This window comes from Anser cygnoides, chromosome 16 (genome assembly GCF_040182565.1).
Source record: "Anser cygnoides isolate HZ-2024a breed goose chromosome 16, Taihu_goose_T2T_genome, whole genome shotgun sequence".
NCBI lineage: Eukaryota > Metazoa > Chordata > Aves > Anseriformes > Anatidae > Anser > Anser cygnoides.
In genome coordinates this window covers 12,336,050-12,357,433 of record NC_089888.1, presented here as the reverse complement: position 1 = coordinate 12,357,433, position 21,384 = coordinate 12,336,050, and the positions used below count along the sequence as shown (strand labels likewise).

At 40.8% G+C, this 21,384-nt stretch overlaps 1 protein-coding gene across 16 annotated transcripts in view; it reads right to left on the bottom strand.

Annotated features, from left to right (window-relative positions):
• PTPRT (protein tyrosine phosphatase receptor type T) overlaps positions 1-21,384 on the bottom strand; it is a 571,615-nt gene that overhangs the window by 210,081 nt on the left and 340,150 nt on the right. For all 16 annotated transcript variants that reach the window (XM_066978461.1, XM_066978465.1, XM_066978464.1 and 13 more), the window contains one exon: positions 16,164-16,457. In XM_066978461.1, coding sequence (XP_066834562.1) covers positions 16,164-16,457 — 294 coding nt within the window. The remainder of the gene's footprint in view (positions 1-16,163; positions 16,458-21,384) is intronic.

Sequence of the window (21,384 nt, the reverse complement as noted above, 5' to 3'; positions counted from 1 at the left end):
GTGTTGTCATTAACCTTACATTTTTGAAATGATCATTTTTAAGGGTTTTTGTCTAGACATAGAAACCACATCCCGCTCCCAAATCCCAGGTGAATTAGTGTGTCCCAGAACGTCCACACTTGAATCAGTTGTGGAGTTAAACAAAACTAGTAAAAACTAGTTTGTCTTGGAGCCAACTTAAGAAAAGATCAAAGTACATCAGCGCATTAGTTAAAAGTCAGTAGTACGAGCAGGGGCTGTTTAGCATCACAGGCCAAAAGCAAAGCACCCTGCCAGATGCTTTTGCTTGGATTAGTTAGAGCTTTGCCTCTTCTGCACACTATAAGGAGGAGCGGAAGCTGAACACCGGAGGAACAAGAAAAGACAGGCAAGAGGAGACAGGCTGCTCTTGACAGCCAGATTGCTCTCTTTTCTCATCAGTCTTAAAACAAAATAAAATGCGACACGCGTATGACAAAAGGCTATTCCCTTTCCACTAGCTTCCCAAAGAAAAGATGCACAGAAAGTCCTATGTATTCTTCTAGCCTCCACACTCCCACACAAATTCATCACCCTTCTGACACCTAAAGCCTGACAACTCCTGCCATGAGCATTTATGAATTAAAAAAAGAGCTATTTTAAATTCAAATAAGGTGGCACAGTTATTAAGTTATTTTTATACTCCTCTGCACTTCTAAGACAAACTTGAAGTCTCTTCACTTCCCAAATAGGTGCTCTGAGGCAGGGATGAGTAAACAGCGCACTCCACTTCCTCTCTCCATTCATTTTACTGATGATAGTCATTAGCACCACAGAAAAATGTATTAAACTGAAGGACTAAGGAGTCAAAATACGACCAATGTGAAGTACAATAAGTTACAATAAAGTGTCCTAACAATGCAAAACTCTAATAAAGGAAAAAAAAAAGCAAAGTAGTTGCTTCAGGTGTAAGTAGTTCTAAACTCCGTTCATAGCAAGATTAGCGTTGATTTGGCAGAAAAAAAATTAAACTTCTGAAGATAAATCTGTAGAATCAGGGACAATTTGAAAAATGGTGTCAAACAGTTTGCTATAAATTTAACGGATATTCGGTGCAGTGAACAATTGTAAGATCTCCAATCCAGATACCTAAGCAGAACAGAAATTTGGATGTTTCAAGAACCAAAGATGAATTTTAATGACTTAAGAGAAAATTGAGAAGGGAAATTGCCTTTCAAATCTTCTTCCACAGCAGTTAATGCTTCAAACTGCCACCTACTATACAAGACGAAACCTCATTTTGTCTCATCTTGGGATGGCAGCACCAGTAACTAAGAATCCAGAAGAGAACCTGCACTGCATTTTAAATGCAATTGTTATTGCTTGGGCCAGGAGTCAGATTTAAAACCACATTTACCACAGATTATTTTATTTTTTAGAACCTAAAACATTATTTTTTTCAATAAAATTATTTTCTGTACCACGTGCAGGGACAGGAAGGAAGCTGCTGGGTTTTCTATGTAGGCTTTAGAGTCTGTTTAGTTTTAAGAGTGAATAAAGGCCACAGCCTGCTGACCCTGCAATGAGTCGCATCCAAGAAGAAAGAAAAAGGTCTCCGATTTCAGTAAAGCACAATGCAGAGTGTGACAGACTCAATGAATGGGCTGCATGCCAGAAAGAAATCAATCAAGGCAAAATGGCACTGAAAACACCAGTAACAGACCCTGGGGCTAAAGGACTGGGACAGCTGCTGTAGCGCATGCCTTTATCTTCCTTCTCCTTGACAGGGACCCTCCTCTGTCCCCTCCCGCTGCTGAGCTGCTCCCCTCGGCTGAGCTGCCCTGGAAGGAAACCTGCTTGGTCGCAGCAAGCCTGGGGCTGGCTGCACTGCTGGTGTTGTACCTGGTGTCCAGCCAGAGGTCCTCTGTTCTCCAGCCATGGGCCCACATCGCGGTCTCTTGTCTGCCAGCATGACCTAGCAGTCGCTGATTAATAGAGGCAAGGCTTGCCGCAGCTGTCTCAACAGGGCGTTTCAATGACAAACTGGTCCCCTGCAGAAGATTTACCAAGCCGAAATGCGATACATCACTGAGTTTCTACAGCCAACAGCAGTGACAAGTGTGTCCCAGAGTGCAGAGTGTTAGTTGTGCTGAACATTGAGGCCAACATGTTCTTACCGTTTCCATTTCCAAATCTGCCATAATATTTACTGCTACAATATCCTTCCCCATCAACCCCTTAACTATCTCCTATGGAGTCTAATTAAAATGAAGTATTGTAACATACAATAAACATTTGCACGCTATTGATAGATACTTGCAGATGTTATACAGAAAATAGCTGTTCAGTACTGAGTCTCACAGAAAGTTTAACAAAGTTTCTGTATTTTCCTCATTACACATTAAGCTTAGCATTTCTACAACAGAAACGTTTCATTGCTCCTTCTTCATTTTAATTACTTTACTAACACATCATACTTGAACACCAATGTTGAGAATTAGATAATTAGTAGAGTCATCCCCTTCTGCATGTTACTGCAACCTCAGCTACAATGAAAACAATAAAAATCTTGAGACTGAGTTTAGATAATGGTCTTAGCATGTCAGTGAGTACAGCAGTGTAATGGATAAGAGTGATTATCAGTAGGGGGAGAAATGCCACTGAAATGAATCGCAGCTTCTGCTGAGCACTTATATATGTATGCGTGCACACAGAGAATATGCACCAGGGTTTCTATACAACATACTGTAGAAGCAAAATGTCTCCAACTTGCATTATTATAAGAATACACTATATGGTATCAAATAATGAGATCTTCCACAAAGCTGCTACTAAGCAAGTGACATTGCTTAGATACTTAATTGCCATACATTTTACTCAGAGGTTTTTTTCCCCTCTTCCCACACAAACAATTTTTAAAGTTAAGGTTCTCAGGCAATTTGACCCCAAGTTATGAAATTGTATCTAAGGAACATGGTTACGGTTGAATTATTTGAAAATGCCTTGTACACCATTGGCATGCAAGTTCCTAAGGCGCTTAATTACAAGCCAGAGGTCTTACAGATGACACAATCTGCAGAATGAAAAACCCTATTCCATGTCGCCTCATCCTCCTAGGACAATACCTAGAATTTGAAGGCAGCAGGACTCACTACCCACCTAACACACCAGTCAAAGCAAGCAGGCACTCGAGAGCTGAAAGCTGGCACAGCACTTAAAGAAAACAGAGATCTGAGACTGTGCTTTGAGGGAAGAGAAGCTGAGCTCTTATTCCCACGAGGATGAAGCATCAGCTCAGCTCTGAAATTCAAATACTTCTTTTTCACTAGAAGAAAGAGATAATAAAATTTAGAGAAAAGAAACAGAAGTGAGAGATGATAATGTGAAAGTTGAACAGCACTCAAGCCAGCATTGCTGTATCCACAGCGAACTCAACAGCATTATAGATGTCCACTGTTCCTCTCCTCTAAATTGAACACTGCATATTAATACCATAATAGCTCTGAAAAAAAAAGTAAAAAACTGGTACAATGCAATGCAAAGGCTGCCAAGAAGCTGTGCTGTTCTGAAACTTCATGTCAAACCTCCTCTTATAAACGTCTCTCTAGTATGGTACATCTTGACACCCATATGTTGTCTCAGCAATGTAGGAAATGTAAAGCTTTGCAGATCACAGACTGGCACAGTTCCTGAGGCTGCCATGCTTCCTTCAAGCAGACAACATACTACACAGAACAAAGCTCCCTAGATAGTCTAGGATAATATTTTAGTGCGAGTAAAGCTAAAATTATTGCGAGATTTATGATTTGGCAGTTACCATTGCAAGAAACCCAGAAAGCTCGAAGGAATTGCTTGAGCTAATTGCAACCAGTAGAGGCCCCAGTGCTGCACCTTCCCAGCAGCAGCAGCAAAGATGTCCCTGGTGCCCCACGTAGATCTCAGAAACTGGTACCAGCTCTCCTGCCATCACCCCTCCGGTTCACAGACATAGCAAACATAGTGGCATAGGAATCCTGCCTCCTCAGCAGCCTTTGAGGCTGGAGAGCAGCGCTCCCAGAAAGCTCTGGCTGCACATCCTGAGGCTGGACACGAGGGCAAACAGGGAGCAGATCCAATAAAGCAGTTGGAGCAACCTGCCCTCCTTCTTCACAGAACTAGACATGTACCCAGCGCCCGACTAAAATGAACTCCCATTTTGCTCTCTGCTGCTTATCCTCAGAGTCGGTTTTACTCCTAGAGAAAGGTTTTCAGTCCTGAGATGGAGCAACACAAAAGAGAGGATGGACGTAGCCTGGAAGCATCAGGCCAATGCCTGTGCTTTTGCACGGAGAATGAATCACCAGTTTGTGACTGTAACATACATGTGAAAGGATCAGCAAAAGGAAGGTTTCAAAACAAAAACTAGACCAAATTTCATGAGGTTCCACTATGCAGGGAGTGGGGAAACAGAAGCCGGCTTCTGACTCAGAATTTTTCAGCTCTTGGACCAACAGCACTGAACTGTCATAAAAATCACAAAAGCAAAACAGGAAGGGTTTTTAAGGATAGACCTGTCAACACAATCTGGGCATCGATCGCTCAGCTTTGCTGCCCAGAATCTGATCACGTTATTGTTACTTCTGTGCTCTGAATACACAACAAGGCAACCTGCAGCGGTTCGAAGGGTGCCCAGAGCATCTCACACTGTCCTTGTGCTCTCAAGAGGGAACAGATGGAGTGCTGCAGGCTACAATTTGCTATTTTTCAGCCTGACTCCTTTGAGCAAGACCAATTTAAAGAAAATGCTGAAGGTGATACACCTTCAGTGCCCTGGTCCTTAACCCAGGGGACAACCTAAGGTAGCATCTTTTTCATAAACTCTTAAAGCTGTTTGGGTTCAAAAGCATTCCTGTCTGTCAACACATTCAAGTACATTATCTGAGGCAATGCCACTTCACGATTCCTGTGCGACTATCATGCACAACGTGGCAGTTTTTGTCCTCCTGTGGAGAACACGGGAGATTTCTACATGATGTTCATGAAGTTTGACTCAGGCAGCAGTTTAATGCTTTAAATTCCAGTCCCTAGAGGATAAACTGGTTTTAGTTATTTACCCGCAATGGGAAATATGTGGTCAGCAGACAAGCACCTGTGTCTAGGTAGGCATGTCTGGGTATATAAGAGCAACTGTTACGGTGCCGACACCTGGAGAGGTCCAAGCGATCCAGCTGAACTTGGACAAATGGATAGAACCGGCCGTGCCAACTGGGCTGGTGAGCTGAGGACAGGTTCCGCAGCAAGAGAGAAATTTATCCCTGAGTGTGGGCAAGCTGATTACAGGGACTGGAGGTTACGGATTTTAGTCATGCAAGAGGAAACTCAGACCCAGATATTGGAACTCAGAGACAAACGGAGAAAACATGGTACAAAGGAGAAGGTGGAATTTGCTGAAACAGCCTCACGTGCAAAACCCGTTTAGAAATGAGGCAGAGACTGAGGAGCAAATAAAAATGCACATGGATGTTTAAATCTTCATACTCTTTATAGCAGCAATTACATTAAATTCCTTTTATAAAACCCTATCATATGCCTTTTGAATGATGGGCCATTCCCAACACAAAAGCTATAAACCCTGAATTCCCCCAGCTGGGAGCTCTGAGAAATCACACACTTCAACTTCAAACACCAGGCTGCCGAGGTTAGGGGTCAGCATTAGCACCAGCTCCTGGGATGGCTGGGCCACGATCCTATTTCCACGCAGTAGTAACACAGAGGGCACCTAAACCACAGCTGCTAGACCCTGCTCTCCAGATCAGGGAAGAGGAGGGCTGTTTCTTCACCTTGAAAAACCAATGCATGGTTCTAGATCTTGGACGCGACTGCAGAAACCTCTGGTGCCTCCTCCATAGTGGGCTGTGGCATCATATACCTCTAGTATTATCCTTTCTCCCACCAGAAGCGGGTGAAAATAAGATACCCTGTGGCTGTATTCTAGAACCTAAAAGGAGCAAATGCTAGACTACAGCTGTGGATGGTGAACCTTTAGACACCTATCATGAAAAATGAGTTTGTGCTCTCTCATAAAAATAAGAAAGGATCTGCTGTGCCAGGCACCACACAGATTCTTCATGGCAGACATTCTACCCTAACAAGCTGAATAGACAAGACAAAGGGCGAATATTCACAGCTGTGGCTGCAAATGAGGAGTTGGTCAAAGGATCTCACAGCTACTGGAATATCATAGCTTAAGGACTAACATATGAGCAGAAGATTCTTCATTTTTAATTATTGTCTTTAGGAGAAATGCTTGATGAAAGTTAAATTAAAAGTTAAATTGCTCTAACCAGAAGAAAAAAAAAATCCTTTTCCTGCAAAATAAACTTAACAGCACTGAAGCAATTCAGGACAAAAAACATACACCTCCAGCACATAGCATGTGATTTGACTAGACTTTGTAGAATACTTTTCAGTAGAGAAAAATATTCCTCCACTCCTTTTTTTTAGGTTCTTACATTGCATTTTTGCAAACGTTACCTTTGCTTAACACATCTACATCACAAGCAACACTCTGCCTTCCCCTCTATCATCAGTGTTTGCTTTTAAAACACCTCAGCATCTTACTGCCAAGGGACCGCCCTGTCACAAAGAAAAGGCAGGAATATTGAGCTGATCCTGATAACACTTCCAGCACTCAGGTACATCTCTACAGCCCAAAGAGCACTGACACTAACTAACCCATGAGCCTCGGTCCAGCTGTGCCGCCAGCAGCCTGAGAGGCTTGGAAGATGCAACAGCAATTCCTGATCGGCTGCAGCATCGTTTACTGGTATTATAGCAAGCACCTGTTTGCACAGAATGCAATTCCAACTCCTTTACACCAAGATATTTGCTTCTGTGTAAAAATTAGTAAATATTTGCTCTGCTGCGCCAGCTGGATCAAGGGAAAGCTACAAATTGCCTACGCCTTTCATAGACAGGAGAAGGCTGGCAGAAGGTTCCTATCTGGAGTTCGCATGCACAACACTAGTTGAAACCAACTACTATTGAAAACAGCCATAGATCAAGCAGAAGCACAACCAGCAGACAGAAGGCTGATTTTTACTCCATGGGTTTTAGGTCAGGTATTTCAGAGTTTATCTTCCAACTTGGTGTTTCCTGATTTCTGCAGAAGAGGAGGACGGAGACGGAAATCCAAACAGCTGAGTTTTCGCATAGGAAAGTCTTTCAACTGAAACCAGCGTGCATGCACTGTTGGAATGCTTTAGAAGACAGACAGACCAGAATACGTGCAGAGGGATGAGAAACCATGCTCACAAGAATCAGAACGCATCCATTACCCCAAACCCTGCTATCGCCACAAAGCAAGTTATAGAATGTAACGTGCAATGGTGATACAAGTGGACATTACATCAGTACCTTAATGTGACTTGCACCAGACAACCAAAAAACATTTGGGCTCTCTTAGAGCATTAAGGGTATGCATCTGAACTGACATACCGCTCTTTTAGTTTTGCATGAAAGAAAAAAAAAAATCACAGACTTGCTTTCAGGTTTCATTTTAGCAACAATGGGGTTCTGCCCAGAAGGAAGAATCACATGGATCTTTTGGCAAGGGAACATGTTATGGATGTAAAAATAAACACTGTACCAAAGTGACCCATAAAACAGCAGGTGGAGAGATTTGCTCCTACTGTAGTTTAACAAATAATCCATCTGAGAACAAAACCAACTGGGAAGAACCGGTTATTAATATGTACAACTTTGTCTACCTGCAGAACAGCACTTTGTATTTAAGACTGCCTTTGGTGCAGCATTCATTCTCTTGAATTTGATATCCCACTCCTTTGCCTCACTCCCTCCTCTGATAAAAATAATTTAATGCTAACAATTTATCTACCTATTAGAAGCATTGCTAAAATTATAGAATTATTTTAAGAATTCCAGGTTGGACAAATCGATCTCTCTAAGGCTTTATCTTAAAAGTGATGGACTTGCTTGATAAATAGTCTAATCTTTCAACCTCACCAAATATTTTCATCAACCTTCCTTTATTGAAAAATTAGTTTCTGGAGGTTTGGGTGAATCTACAAACCCTACTTCCCTACTGTGTTTTTTTCTCATTCTACAGTATAAGCTGGAAAATCTTTCGCAGTGCCAGCAGGGCTGTGATGTCAAGGTTTTCAGATTTTGTTATCTTGTGAGTTGTGGTGTTACTATAAACCCCTTTCCAATGGTCTCTGCACCAAGATTTTACTTTAATAATTTGAAGGATTATTGGCAGCTAAAATGAGGATTTGTGGACCTTGAATGAAATACATTGTAATAACAACTGTCAGTCTGATTTTGATGCTCAGGTCTGTATGTCTTTCCAGCAATATTTGAATACTTTGATATGGTTACAGCTACAGTCTACTTGAATACTATTTCCAGAGTCGTAAAATGTTCTACTGCTTCATATTTTTAAAAGCACAGCTTTAAAAAAATTAAAAAAAAAAAAAAAGAAAGAAAGCTTATACAAGTTTTTTTTAGCTTATAAAACTAAAAAGCAAAATTAAGTTTAAAGGACTCGAAAGCATTACCCTTTTCTCTCTTTGTTCTCAGTGGAATAACAAAGCCTTAAGATGGTGACTAAGTTTACATCCCTTACCAGTGCCATGGTCTTGGCAATCACGTGGACCACAACCCAAAGCCTGTGGAGAATGAGGGTCCCTACTTGTCTGCCTATGAAATGTGAACTGAGATACAAAGGGATCCCTGCAACCCGCAAGGAGGAACAAGAGGTTGGATTCACTCTTGGGTACATCATGCCGTAACATAACACATCACAGAAACATCTATGAACAAAACAGGTCGTTAAAAAAACAAAACCACCAATGTCACATTTTCAAGCTCAACCAGCATGAAAACCAAACAAAAATGCAATGCACTTATGCAGACAAATGCACAAACCAGCACAGAAAAGGTTTTGTACTCTCATACTCCATCTGCTGGTTCTGCAACAGTATTTAAGACCTCAGTGGGGTTGAGTTGTGTTTCTGTTTAATTCGTTTCCCTCTCTCCTCTCCCAAGCTGTGCAACAACAACCTGGCTGATATGGGTAAGTTGACAAGTGTTAAACAAGAAGCCATGTTCATCTTAACTTTTCAGTGTCCACTGGGAAAAAATAAAAGTGTCAAATATTTATGACAACGTGGAACTAAAAAATACAAGGAACAAAACCGTTTCCAAATGTCTTACAAATATCTCAGGGTTAAAAGCACTACACGAGGTTAAAGACGTAGTATTCCATTCAATTCAGCCCCTGCCTTGCTTTTGTACTACATGCTAGAGCTTCCAAAAAAGCCAATTAAAGTGCCTTTTATTCTTCAAAATGTTTAAAATTGGGCACTTCCAGTGTATAAACTCTAAATGCCTCTTATTATTTGAGTGCTTTTTTAATGCAGACTTGTGTACATTAAAAATACATTTAAAATTGAAAGGCATTTATGTTTCAGCTGTCTTTGGAAAAGCAAAAAGAGAAGCACAAGCAGGAAGCAGTGAGCAGGGTTTGTCCCAGGACAAAGATAGGCTCATGACTATGCAAATCCATAGAGCTTAATAAATGATTTGCAAGACTGGATCTGTCATTTCAGTCCCGGGATGAGTTATAGTATATATTACATAGAGAAGGAAAACAGACACCTCCCTTTGGTTGCTCCTCAGTGGAAGTTCAATGCTTAACACACGCACTGCAGGCACACACACAGAGCATTATCCTTTCCAGTTTCCTCCCACTAACTGGGCTTTTCACTCTCTTATAAAGCGACATCTGGAAATGATCATCTCATCGCACCCTCAAAAAGCTACCAGAAGCAGTAATAATATGGTAATAAGGGATGAAATTTTATGAAAGATGGCACTTAACTGAAGACTAAAAGACACCATGCAATTTAAATAAATTGCTTTTAGCAGAGGACTGAGTGACAATCAAGAAAAAATGCCTGGCCCGTTTTTGCAAATTGGGGGCTGGATTTACAACTGGTGTAAAATGGTGACTTTGGTATACCAGTGCCAGTTCTACACAAACCACGGGTACAATTTTGTGGAATCGCACTTTTCAGGACCATGCTGCAGAGACCCTCAAATCGAGGATGCTAAAATGAAGCTCCATAAGCGAAGAGGAAAGAAGCTATTAGCACGTCAAATATCTTCTTTTTGTGTCTCTCCTTTCACAATTTAAGTGAACTGCAAAATAGGAATCGTACAACTCTCTCTCCCCACCACCACCACTTTTGCCTCTTCAGAGTAGGTATGCTCGGTCTGTTTGGGATGAAACCTGGACGGAACTCGAGAGCCACAGAGTATGAAAAAGAGCAGTGCCCTAATTCCACTGGCATGAAAACAGGTACTAGGCAGGTTCAATTCTTTTGGAAAAAGTCATGAGGTCCCATCATGAGCAAGATCTATTCTTAGCATGAAAGCCTAATGCCTTTATGAGAGTTGTCATCTTACTGGCCAGCCTGCCCACTCAGGATATAATGCTGTATTCAAACCACATTCTAGAAAGTCATTAAATTAAACACCAACGCCACCAAGCAGAAACAGCATCGTGTGGAAATGAATAACTAGACTTCATACTAATAAATAAAAATAAAAAACATTTCTGGATAACAAACTGCCTTTGCAGATAAAAAGAAATAAATCCCTAGAATTTAAATCCATCATGAGCAAAATCCCTCCAGAAAAAACTCCAGAGCACAGCACTATTACGACTGCCTCTACATTCATGACTGTATTTATGCAGACTAAGATAAGGGTAATCAATCCACATGCCTCAGGACAAAAGCCGATCTCCTGCCGGGGTCAGGATAAAAAAATTCCTCACCACATGTGCCCTGGTTCAAGGCAACAGGAAACACGCTTTGCGAGACTCGGGAATTGTCTGGCACCGGTCACTGCTAGAAACAACCAGCAGATTTACGGCACGCCGACCTGGTTCAGCAGTAAATCCCAGCTTTCCCTCTGCACACTACCGCTTTCCAATGCACTGAATTTCATGCCTGAACTTTGGATGGACTGGGCTCTCAAGCCAACCCAGGTATCTTGTCAGCTCCAGTTTGGCTTTCCAGGAGCCCTGCACCGTGTCAGTCACCCACAGCACACCAAGGCGCCTGCTTCCTATTTCACCATCTGATTACCTCCTCTTCTGCTCCCAAATTCTTTCTGTTCCGTATTGGTTGCTGCCGTTGTTATATCCCAGACAACGTAGCTGTTGTTCTGGTTGGGTTTTAGTTGTTGTTGTAATTCTTTACTGGTAACTATAATTCATAGTTAGACATAATCTACCCTCTGTTCTTTGAAAGCTGTCATTCCACTTTGATCACATTTCTACAGCCAATGCATCTATAAATTTATATTGGCAGCTCCTCAAAGAGTCACCACCAGCAACCAGCTACAGCTCTGCAGCTTGAAGAGAAACCAGAAATACATTTCTTACAGAGCTCCACATTACAAACTGGGAGTGTCTGGATGGCCCAGAAAGTCTGAAGTTACGCATTATGATCTAACAGAAATTAAAACCTGACAAAGAGAGACAAGAATTGTACCCCTCCGACACGCTCACAGCCACAAAACGCATGACCAGGAAATCACAGAATCACAGAATTGTAGGGGTTGAAAGGGACCTCAAGAGATCATCGGGTCCAACCCCCCTGCCAAAGCAGGTTCCCTAGAGAATAAATACTGCACCCTTTCTTTCAGCTGTTATTTAAAAGGTAAATGCTGTATTTCTACTCCCCAAAAATTAATAAGAAAAAGGATAAAGTAAAAATGAAGAAACATGTTAACTATTTAATCAGTATCACAGAGAGAATTAACATCTCATATGTAAAACGACTTAAGCTAGTAGGACGTGATACAGATGAAGCTCCTATCTTTCAACAACACTGTCAGTCTGTTTCCCAAGCACAAATTAGGGATCAAGGATCAAAAAGAAGAAATATCATATTTTTCTAAGCCTACTCTTATCTCTCTAGCTGACATGCCAAAGGCTATTGAGGTGGAATGAAAGCAGAGTTTCAATCATCAACAAAATGCCAAAGCTAACGGACAAAGTCACTAAAACAGGTAGGAGTCCCACAGGCTTTGCAGGATCCACATATCGAAACTCAGACACAAGATTGTGCCGTTCTCAACAGCTCACCTGCAGTGCTCCCTGGCTCTTGGGAATAGACGCTATCAAGAGCAGAACAACTCATTTCATTTTGCTACACAAGCCTTTGTTTCAGGGAATTTAGCAAGAGAGCAAAACTGAACACAAACTGAACATGTGCCACAGAGGCTTGTCTTATTATAGGCAAGAAAAGAATACTTTTCTTTCTTTTTTTCTAGAATTTTACTAATAAAAAGAAAGAAACTCAAGTGAGGATTTCTTTCACTGCTGATTTTTTTTTTCAAAGCGTTTTTCAAAAGTAAGCATTCCTCCTAAACAAGCATTTATTTTCCCTGTTGTCTATGTTTAAAACTATGGAAGACAGCGGATCGAAGAGTTGAATTAACTTCCCAATTAATATTAATGACAAATTCATATTTCAGGGAAAACGTACAGCAACTCTAAGCTGAATTAGTCTGTGAATGAGTTATTCTAACAACACCTACACATCAGTTGTACAGGGCCCTCTTTCAAATCATTTGGTATGCCACTGGTACAGAGCTTTGACTCGTGTTGGATTTTTTGCTGTTTTTCCACAGTTCCTGTAAGCTTGGAAAAAATTAAAGCCACCATAAATCTTATTTTTCGACATCAAGATGAAACAATTCCCATTTAAGGCGAGCTATCACCTTAAAATTAAATCAGAAATAAATAATTTTTGAAACTACTGTTGTAACAATTCATAGGTTGGTGACCTTACAACAACCTAACTTTCCTGTTGTCCGGTTTGTGCATTTCCTAACAGTATACAAATACCTACTTTTTCTAACATCCGTAAAAGAGCAATACACACATTGCCATTAAATATGAAACCTCAAAAAATGGTAAAAGCAGGTTATTATTTGTAAGCATTGCAAGATTTCATGGCAACAAAATACCTAATAACTGGAGGGAAAGGTTTTCTGACTACTTATGAACATCTTATCAAACTCTGAAAGTACAGATTATTTACATTTATATCAGCTGCTTTACTGTATTTTAAAAAGAAGCATTTCAGTCACATCCTTCAAGCATAACTTATTTCTCTAGTCCGAGAACAAAGACAGTATTGATTCTCACAACTGGTCCTTTCTCCAGGAACTGGATCATGTTGCCTTGCTGAACAAACCAGTCTCAGCTGCTCAGCTTAAAAGACAAGCTGCATGTGATCCATATGAAGTTTTTATCAGGACAACCCTTTTATTTTCATATGCTTGTTCTATAAAGAATCATTGTCACACCTTTTTTTGGGGGGATTACAGCATTTCTGAGGACTTTCTTCTGCCAGACTGGAAAGTTCACTGCTTCCAAGGACACAAAATCCTCCCTCTAGCAAGTCACTTGTTGCCATAATCCACAAAGGCAGAGAAGCAATTGTTCACTATACCTTTTTCAGGTAGTATTTTAACCAGCTCTAAAATATTTTCAAATAAACTCTAATTTGCCCCTACTCTTCAGCCTTGCTTTGCAAGCAAGTTCTTCCACTTACGAGATGAACACTTTCCAGATGAGGTTTTCTTTCCCCATAACAATGACCCCACCTGCAAGGTCTTCCCTTCTCCTTCCCACCCACCAGAGGAACAGAGACTCCCCTGTTCTCCCTTTCTGTGGCAACTGGAGGAAGAAGAAAGCAGAGGACTGCTAAATAAGCACACAGAAGAAAACAAGCCCCGACGTTCCCAAAGCACAGCTTTCCAAAGCACATTCTTTGGAATGAAGCCCACAAAAAAAAGGATTTTAAGGAACTTGTTTTAACTAATGAGGATGGCTGAAAAAAAAGCTACACACAGAAGACAGTGCTGAACAGACCACTACTAGGAACTGCAGTCCAACAGCTATTCTGATCCCGTTATCTCTGGGGGAAAAAGCTAGTATCTTCTGTTTTCCTTCCCTTCAACTACCCCTCAACCCTGTGTCTAGTTTTAACCTTACGCAGTCCAGCTTTCTGTTCTCCTCGTTCCTGCTGTGCAACTCCTCTCTGACAGTTTACTGCTTCATATGTCTCAAGGCCATGTATTCTCCTGCCCCAAGTCACAACCTATCAATGTCTATCGAAATAAAAATAAAAATTACAGAACAAAAGAAATACATCATTCAGTTGGAAAAACAAGGTTTGCCATATTTTCTTGCAGTTGGCTTTTCCTCAACAGAGGCAAGATGGGGTCCGATTTTCAGTATCATTTCTAAAAATCAAATAATAAATGAAGTCTTGTAATGCTGCCCTGCAGAAAACCAAGAGCATCACCAGAGGGATAATGGATGCCCAGGTACATACTGTTTATACAAATTTAGATAAGATACTATCCAGTTTAATAAAACTTCTTTGTGCTCATTTAAAGCAGAACCTTTCATAATTAGTTTTTATGGATTTCATTTAATCAAAAAAAAACTTTTAAAGTCTGTGTAAACAAATTCCCTTCACTCTCATCAAAAAATCTGAAAATCGTGAATGATCTCGATAACAGTTTTGTCATGGTGTAATGACTTTCTGAGCTCATGCTGAGCCATTCCGGTCACACAGGAGCTTTGATGCAAGGCCTGCAGTCAAGAAACACCAGACAGCTGCAACTTCGTAAATGAGTTTCTAGCACTTGAATTGAAGCAAGAGAGAAGCCTGATCCTTCCCAAGTTCTATTCTAACTCAAAGTTGGAGAAAAAAATAAATAAATCATTTTAAGGTATGCCTTAACTGATAGCTCTCCCAGGACATACTCAGACTCCCTAGCACACAAGTATATGATGCATATGTGAAAGGACGGCATGGAGATCAGTTAGTAAAAAGGGTGTTGGCTTCTGATTCTCAGAAAGTCGCCAACAAGTTCTGTTTATGGTTACACAGATTTCTTGCGATTTCAATAACTAAGTAAATATTACATCTCCAGTATAGGTGATATTCTCTGCTATCACTTCTGCACTCAATTTTGCTACCTGTAGTAATGGGCCTAATAAACACAGTACCAACACTGTAAAACAGGACTACTTCAGCCATCTACTAATCCCCTATAAACCTCCCTCCTTGCCAAGAAAATGTAATGACAAAAAGAAAAACAACAACAACAAAGGGAAAAAACCTCAATTTCAGTTGATGTCATTCATCAGGCACTCCAAGAAAAATCAAGAAGGTTGTGCTCCTTTCTTGGTTTAACATATTTTTGAAAATCTTTATCATGAAAGATTTGTGTAATTATACTGGAAATAGAGCATTTTAAAGGAGTTCTACCACCACACATGAAAATTGGGATAATGACTTGCATTTTCTTGTTTAACTTTTCAGTTGGTATTTTCAAGAAGTTGTGTATCTTCAGATATTGTGCAAGTCCCTTCCTTCGAGTCCATGTTTAGATCAAGATCATTACAATTTCACCCACCCAGTGCCCTACACAAAACATAAATGTCATCACCATCAATCTCAAGAAGCTTTGTATGACAATTAACATTAATAGAATGACCTTCTCCAGTTAGATTTTCATTAGTAAATTAGGGTGGAAAACAGTAAGTGGCACCACTTAGGCAATTTGAACAGATTATCTGCATCATCCTTCATGATGTCAGTCAATACCCAGTTGGAGCAAGAAGCTCAGCAATTTGAGATCCAGTACAAGACATCATATTAAGCACAAAGTTAACGACTTTTTTTTTTTTTTTTTTTAATCCCTGTAGTACCTGGAAAGTATTACCAGACAAGTTTGCAAGCTTGGCTGCTCTGGAAAGTGTGCCTACAAAGCTGCAAGGCATGAACAAGAAACCAAACCCCAGCATGCCGCATTTCCGTATGCATATGCATAGTGTCAGGTCAGGTCTGTAGTTATTTCTGATGAAGGTTAGAGAATTTGACCACAATGCTAGTGAATAAGGAGACAGCCAAAAGCTGGGTAGGAGAGCATATGCCAATTTCTCAAACAGGCCAGGACATCCAGAACACAGCCTAGCTGCAGAAAAGCCTCCAGATCTCTAAAGAAGAATGTTTACAGTAAGGATAGGTGGAGTACCAGTTGTTTATGCATTAGTAACTAAACCAAAACATCCATGCAGTATAATAAAACAGCAGAAACCCTACCTGCACATTTTGTCCTTGTTGTGAGTGGTGGCCCAGGTGGCCCTGTGCCTCCTTCTCCAGGGCGAGTCAGCAACACTCTGATCTCATACTCCACATCAGGGTCCAAATGCCACAGTTTGTAATTAGGGGAATCTACAATGTGCGTTTCTGCCCAGTTCCCAGTGGTCGTCCGATATTCCACCTCTTTCAGTATGATGGGCCCATCTCCAATGATGGAGTTGGCGTTGGGTTTGATCCACAGGTAGGTGGCTCCGACCGCCAGCAGCTCAGGAGGGGCAATAGGAGTTGGGGGTTCTGTAGACAAACAGAAATCATGAGAGGCCTGAAGCCACTTTATCAAAAGGATTAACTTTTCACAATGTACCTGTATAGCAACGCGATCTCAATATCTTTTGTTAGAAGCAGAGTTCCTCCTGTCATTTAATGTTACTCAAAAAAAATAATCTGACATCTTATTTGCTCTAAAGATTCTGCCCCCTTGCACTGGTATACCAATGTAGTTGGTAGCAGGACCAATTCAGAAACATATACTTCAAAAATACAGTGCCCACAAGGCAACTTCTGCTGAAAATGGATAGCAACAGTCACATTTAGAAGATCAGAAGGTTATGCGTATTTCCTCTTTCATGCATATGCACAATGGTAGTCAATATAATCATATCATAGAATCTTGCCATAGAATGACTTGGGATGGAAGGGACCTCAAAGGTCCCCCAGTTCCAACCCACTGCCATAGGCAGGGACACCACCCACTACATCAGGTTGCCCAGGGCCTCGTCGAACCTGGCCTTGAGCACCTCCACAGACGGGGCACCCACAGCTTCTCTGGGCAACCTGTGCCAGGGCCTCACCACCCTCTGGGTGAAAAATTTCCTCCTAACCTCTAGTCTAAATCTACCCCTCTCTCTCTTCTAATATATAAGAGATATATATATATATATATATAGTTATATATAACATATTATATATTTATATAATATATAATAAGATGAGGGAGGAAAGGAAGTCCTGCATAACACAGAGTACGCTCAGACCCCACGTATAAAAACGCTCCAGCACAACAGTCCTTCTGCTCTGCGACCTGACACGGCAGGGTATCGTGATCATCGACTGTGCTATTGTAATAGCCAAAGGATAATACCCAGCCAAAGGGTAATGCTGAACATGGCACAACTACCAATGAGTGGAAAATTCAAATCACTTGCTCGTTACAGGATTTTACTGAGCAAAATAAAAGTTAAAAATGGGATGTATTGTTAATTAAAGGACTGGCTAATTGTCTGAGAAGATACTAGTAGATATGAACACTGGGGATCTTCCAGGGGTCTAGTAGTCTGGATGCTGCTAAAACTGACTGGTGGTTTTGGTAACAAAGACTTAAGAAAAACTAAGGCACCAGTGAATCAACACACCCTGTTGTGTTTGACTACAAAGTTTGCTTAACTACATGAGCACAATTACTCAAACAAAGTCTGAGACTTGAAGAGTGCCTAGATATCTGAGAAGCATCACGAGGAACCCAGCCACTGAATATAACCTATGTGGTTAAGAAAAAGCAAGCCAACAGAAGACATCTCAGCAGCACACTGACAAAAGCTACAAAACGTCTACTGGGCTTTGGCTGCCTGCCTGATCCCCCCACCATGTGTATAAATAACACTTGCATATTGGAAGCCACATGAATAGCATATGCCTTGTGGTTTTGAAAACCTGAGCTGAACTGTGCAAGATTATGAGCAATTTCATTAATCTTGTCTTGCTTTCCCTCTGTCACACTCTAATGTGGTTTGCCCTGGGCACAAAGGACACAAACTCTATTGTCTTGTGAAAATAAGGTGACAAAAAGCACATTTTTTCTCTCTCAGAAAAATAAACCTATGAATGTTATAGCATGATATTAATTTTAGAGTCCTGTAGGAATTACTCTTTGCTGTGAATGCCTGTAGGAATTACTACTCCAGTTCCTGGAGGAATTACTCTAACCCTTCCCCTGTCCCCCTTTCCAAAGGTGTTTCCTCAAAGAGCCCAGAAAAATGGCAGAACCCAGGACCCGCAGAAACATGGAAAAAAGGAGTTTGAGCACCAAAGTATGGGAGGATCAAAGGACTTTCCAGAGTTTTTCCCTCCAGAGAAGTTTTGCCAGTTAACATCTGCTCAGTGAAGAGAAACAAATGCACAGAAACCATTATTATACACAATTACCAACTGAAATGGTACTTAATTTCATTTCCTCTGGCTAACTAATTACAATGAGCTACACTATCTCTGAGATTGATTGCAGTAGGTGCACATTGTACCTCCAAAAAAGCCATCTGCATTGTAATTGTAGCAGGTATCCAACATGAGCAAAAACTAGTGTCCTGAGCTAAATTTTTGCATGAGTATTTGTTTCTGCCATTTATATTTTGCAATGTTCCCCTAACTCCAGGCACATTTTTTTTTCTCCTGATATGAAATGTCAGGCTGATTATGTTTTGACTCAGTAAGGTTATTTCTCCAAGAAATTTGTTTTCGAGAAATGCATGTAGATACATTTTCATTAAAAATCAGATTACTATAAATCACAGTATATTACTTGTTTCTTGGTGCAAGACCATTAAAAGATAGACTTAGTGATTTTTATTCCCAATGCAAAAATGACATCTTACAAGTCACATCACATCTGAACACAAGACAAATGAAATATTAAGCCCCATTCTCCTGGGCTGCAGATACTTCAACAGCAACATGATCCAGGTTACTTTGGGATTTGATTGCAAGTTAAAAAGAGATTTATGGGACTGAGCTTAATTAATAGAGCAGTTTGTCCTGCTAAACAGACATGAAAGTCTTGTCTAGCCAGTTTAGAAACTAATATTGCCAAAGCAAATTAAATTAAGACACCCAACAGTGATGTCTTCTCTATTTTAGGCCAGACCTAAACCAGCTCCCCTTATCTTCCCCCAAAAAGAATAGTGGTTTCCAACTCCAGCCCCAGCTCACCCTCCCCCCCATTTTTCCCTTTCTAAGCACCATTTCAGAATCAGGTGTTGCAGAATACTGAGAAATTAAAAAGTTTAAACTCTTGCTCCCATTTTCCAAATTCAAGGAACTGAGACGAGCAGCAGTTACAGCAATTTTTCAAGGCTGGATACCACCTCACTAAAAATAATGGGCTCTTTCCTAATGGCACCAACTGGATGAGAAACTATTCTTCAACATCACTCTGTGCCAAGTGATTGCAAGCGATCTAAACAAATTATTCATTTAGCAAAACTAACACATAAATAAGGACCATTTTTTGGCCTTTGTAACTAAACACACTTGTCAGTTACAGATGACCAGCCTGATTTTTTAAGCTCACTATTCTAATTAAAATCTCTATGCGATCTTGATTAAATAAACACGGTGACAGATTGGGCCTATACACGTGTAATTGTGATCAACCGTATTTTAAGCCCCATTTGATCCATCCAGCCCGTATTTTATCTTGCAGGCTTTGCCTAGCCCGGTGCTCCCCCTCAGCCCTCTCCCACCTCCCCCAGGCCCCTCAGGAACGAGGCGGCCTGCGCCCGGCCTGCTGCAGCTCAGCGGCCTAGCCTGGACCCAGCCCGAAGCCCAGTCTCAGGAAGGACAGAAAAAGGGGTTCCCAGATGACTTCTTTCATGGAACCAAAAGATGTATGGTGTACAAGCCACAAAAAGCCACAAAGCAGGGGTGTGTGTGTGTGTGTGTGTGTGTTACTGAAAACGAGTAGATTTTATTGTATGTGCCAGGCTGGTCCGGTTATGGAGTCTGGACAGAATTCAGGCTGTGGCTGCCTGCTCCCATTACAAGAGGGAAGATGTGAAGTAACACATGCACTTTAACCTTGGACAACTGCTCCTGAGTGTTTCCACCCGACTACTCAAATATTTTTCTATGTGATTTTCTGAAGGGGAGAGAAAAGGACAGGCAAGTGCTCTGTGATAAAACACAGGATGCAGCATGAGTGGAAAAAATGAAATATGAAAGGAATATGAATTCTACATTTAGTTTTCCAGATATCTGTAGTCCTGTGGTAAAACATCAGAAGGGAAATGACCAGAATTTGGAGAAAGTCAATAGAAGTCAGCTAAACTCTGACAGCTGGGATCTATCAGGAAGGAAAAAGATGTTATAGAAGACAAATTATTCATTCCAGTCACCTTCACTGTACAATTTATTTTTTTCCCTCTCCCATAAAGATGATGTACTGTTAGTAAGAAAATCTTATATTGGAGAAAATCAACAAGCCCATCAGAAACGTGGCAGCAAGCAGCTGGTCTGTCAGTCCTCAGTAGTGGTCTCAGCTGTTTTGGAGCTCCTTCATGGAACCAAGAGCTCCTCAGGAAAAGATGAAATGCCTCAGATTTTGGCTACTATACTGCAAGAAACTCCAATTTTCCCTACAGGAAGTGTTGGGTAATCTTGTAAGTAATATCAGTAGATCTATGAAGTGTAAGCAACTATGAAATGTAGTAGATTGACTATCATCCAAGTAAAAGGTGTGGAAGTTGCTCTCCCAGCAGTGTGACAAATACTACGCAGCCAGCAATGACTTTCATCTCAGAAACGCACCCAGAGGTACATTAAGATTATTTCACAGAGTGCTTTTTCTGAATTCTTTTTGCCAACTTTAACCCAACTTACCTCTCACATCTAAAACCTCTGCTTGAAAGAGCACAACGAGATTGCTGAAAACTAAGCAGACTGATTGTTCAAAAGCCACAAAGAACTAAGGAGAAAGCTCCCTTTAGGCAAGAGCATATGATGAAGCAGACATGGCAAAAAAAAATTTACTTGAAAATGCATTTGCAAGAAACATGCTCAGTCCTAATTGAACCAAAGCTAAAGCTATTTGTTTTATTATCAATTACTATACACAGAAACCCATGCTTATGTTCAATAAGGAGATAACCTTCTAAGATTAGGACAATTAAGAAGGTATCTAAATGTCTCAGTGACTGTCACCTGCATTAATTCTGTGTGGAAGTTTCTATGTGTTACAGTTAGAGACTGTGCTGGCTTGACAGTTGATGAAGTTCAAACTATCCACCAAAATGACAACTTTCACTGAAAGCTAAAAAGATCTAATGGACTGATATAGAAGGCAACCAAAGAAAGACGGGAACAGAATGTTTGAATGTAATGCCCATCTGCCATTCAGATTCACTGAATTACATTAATGCATCAGCAATAATTTCTTTACAAGTGATGATTA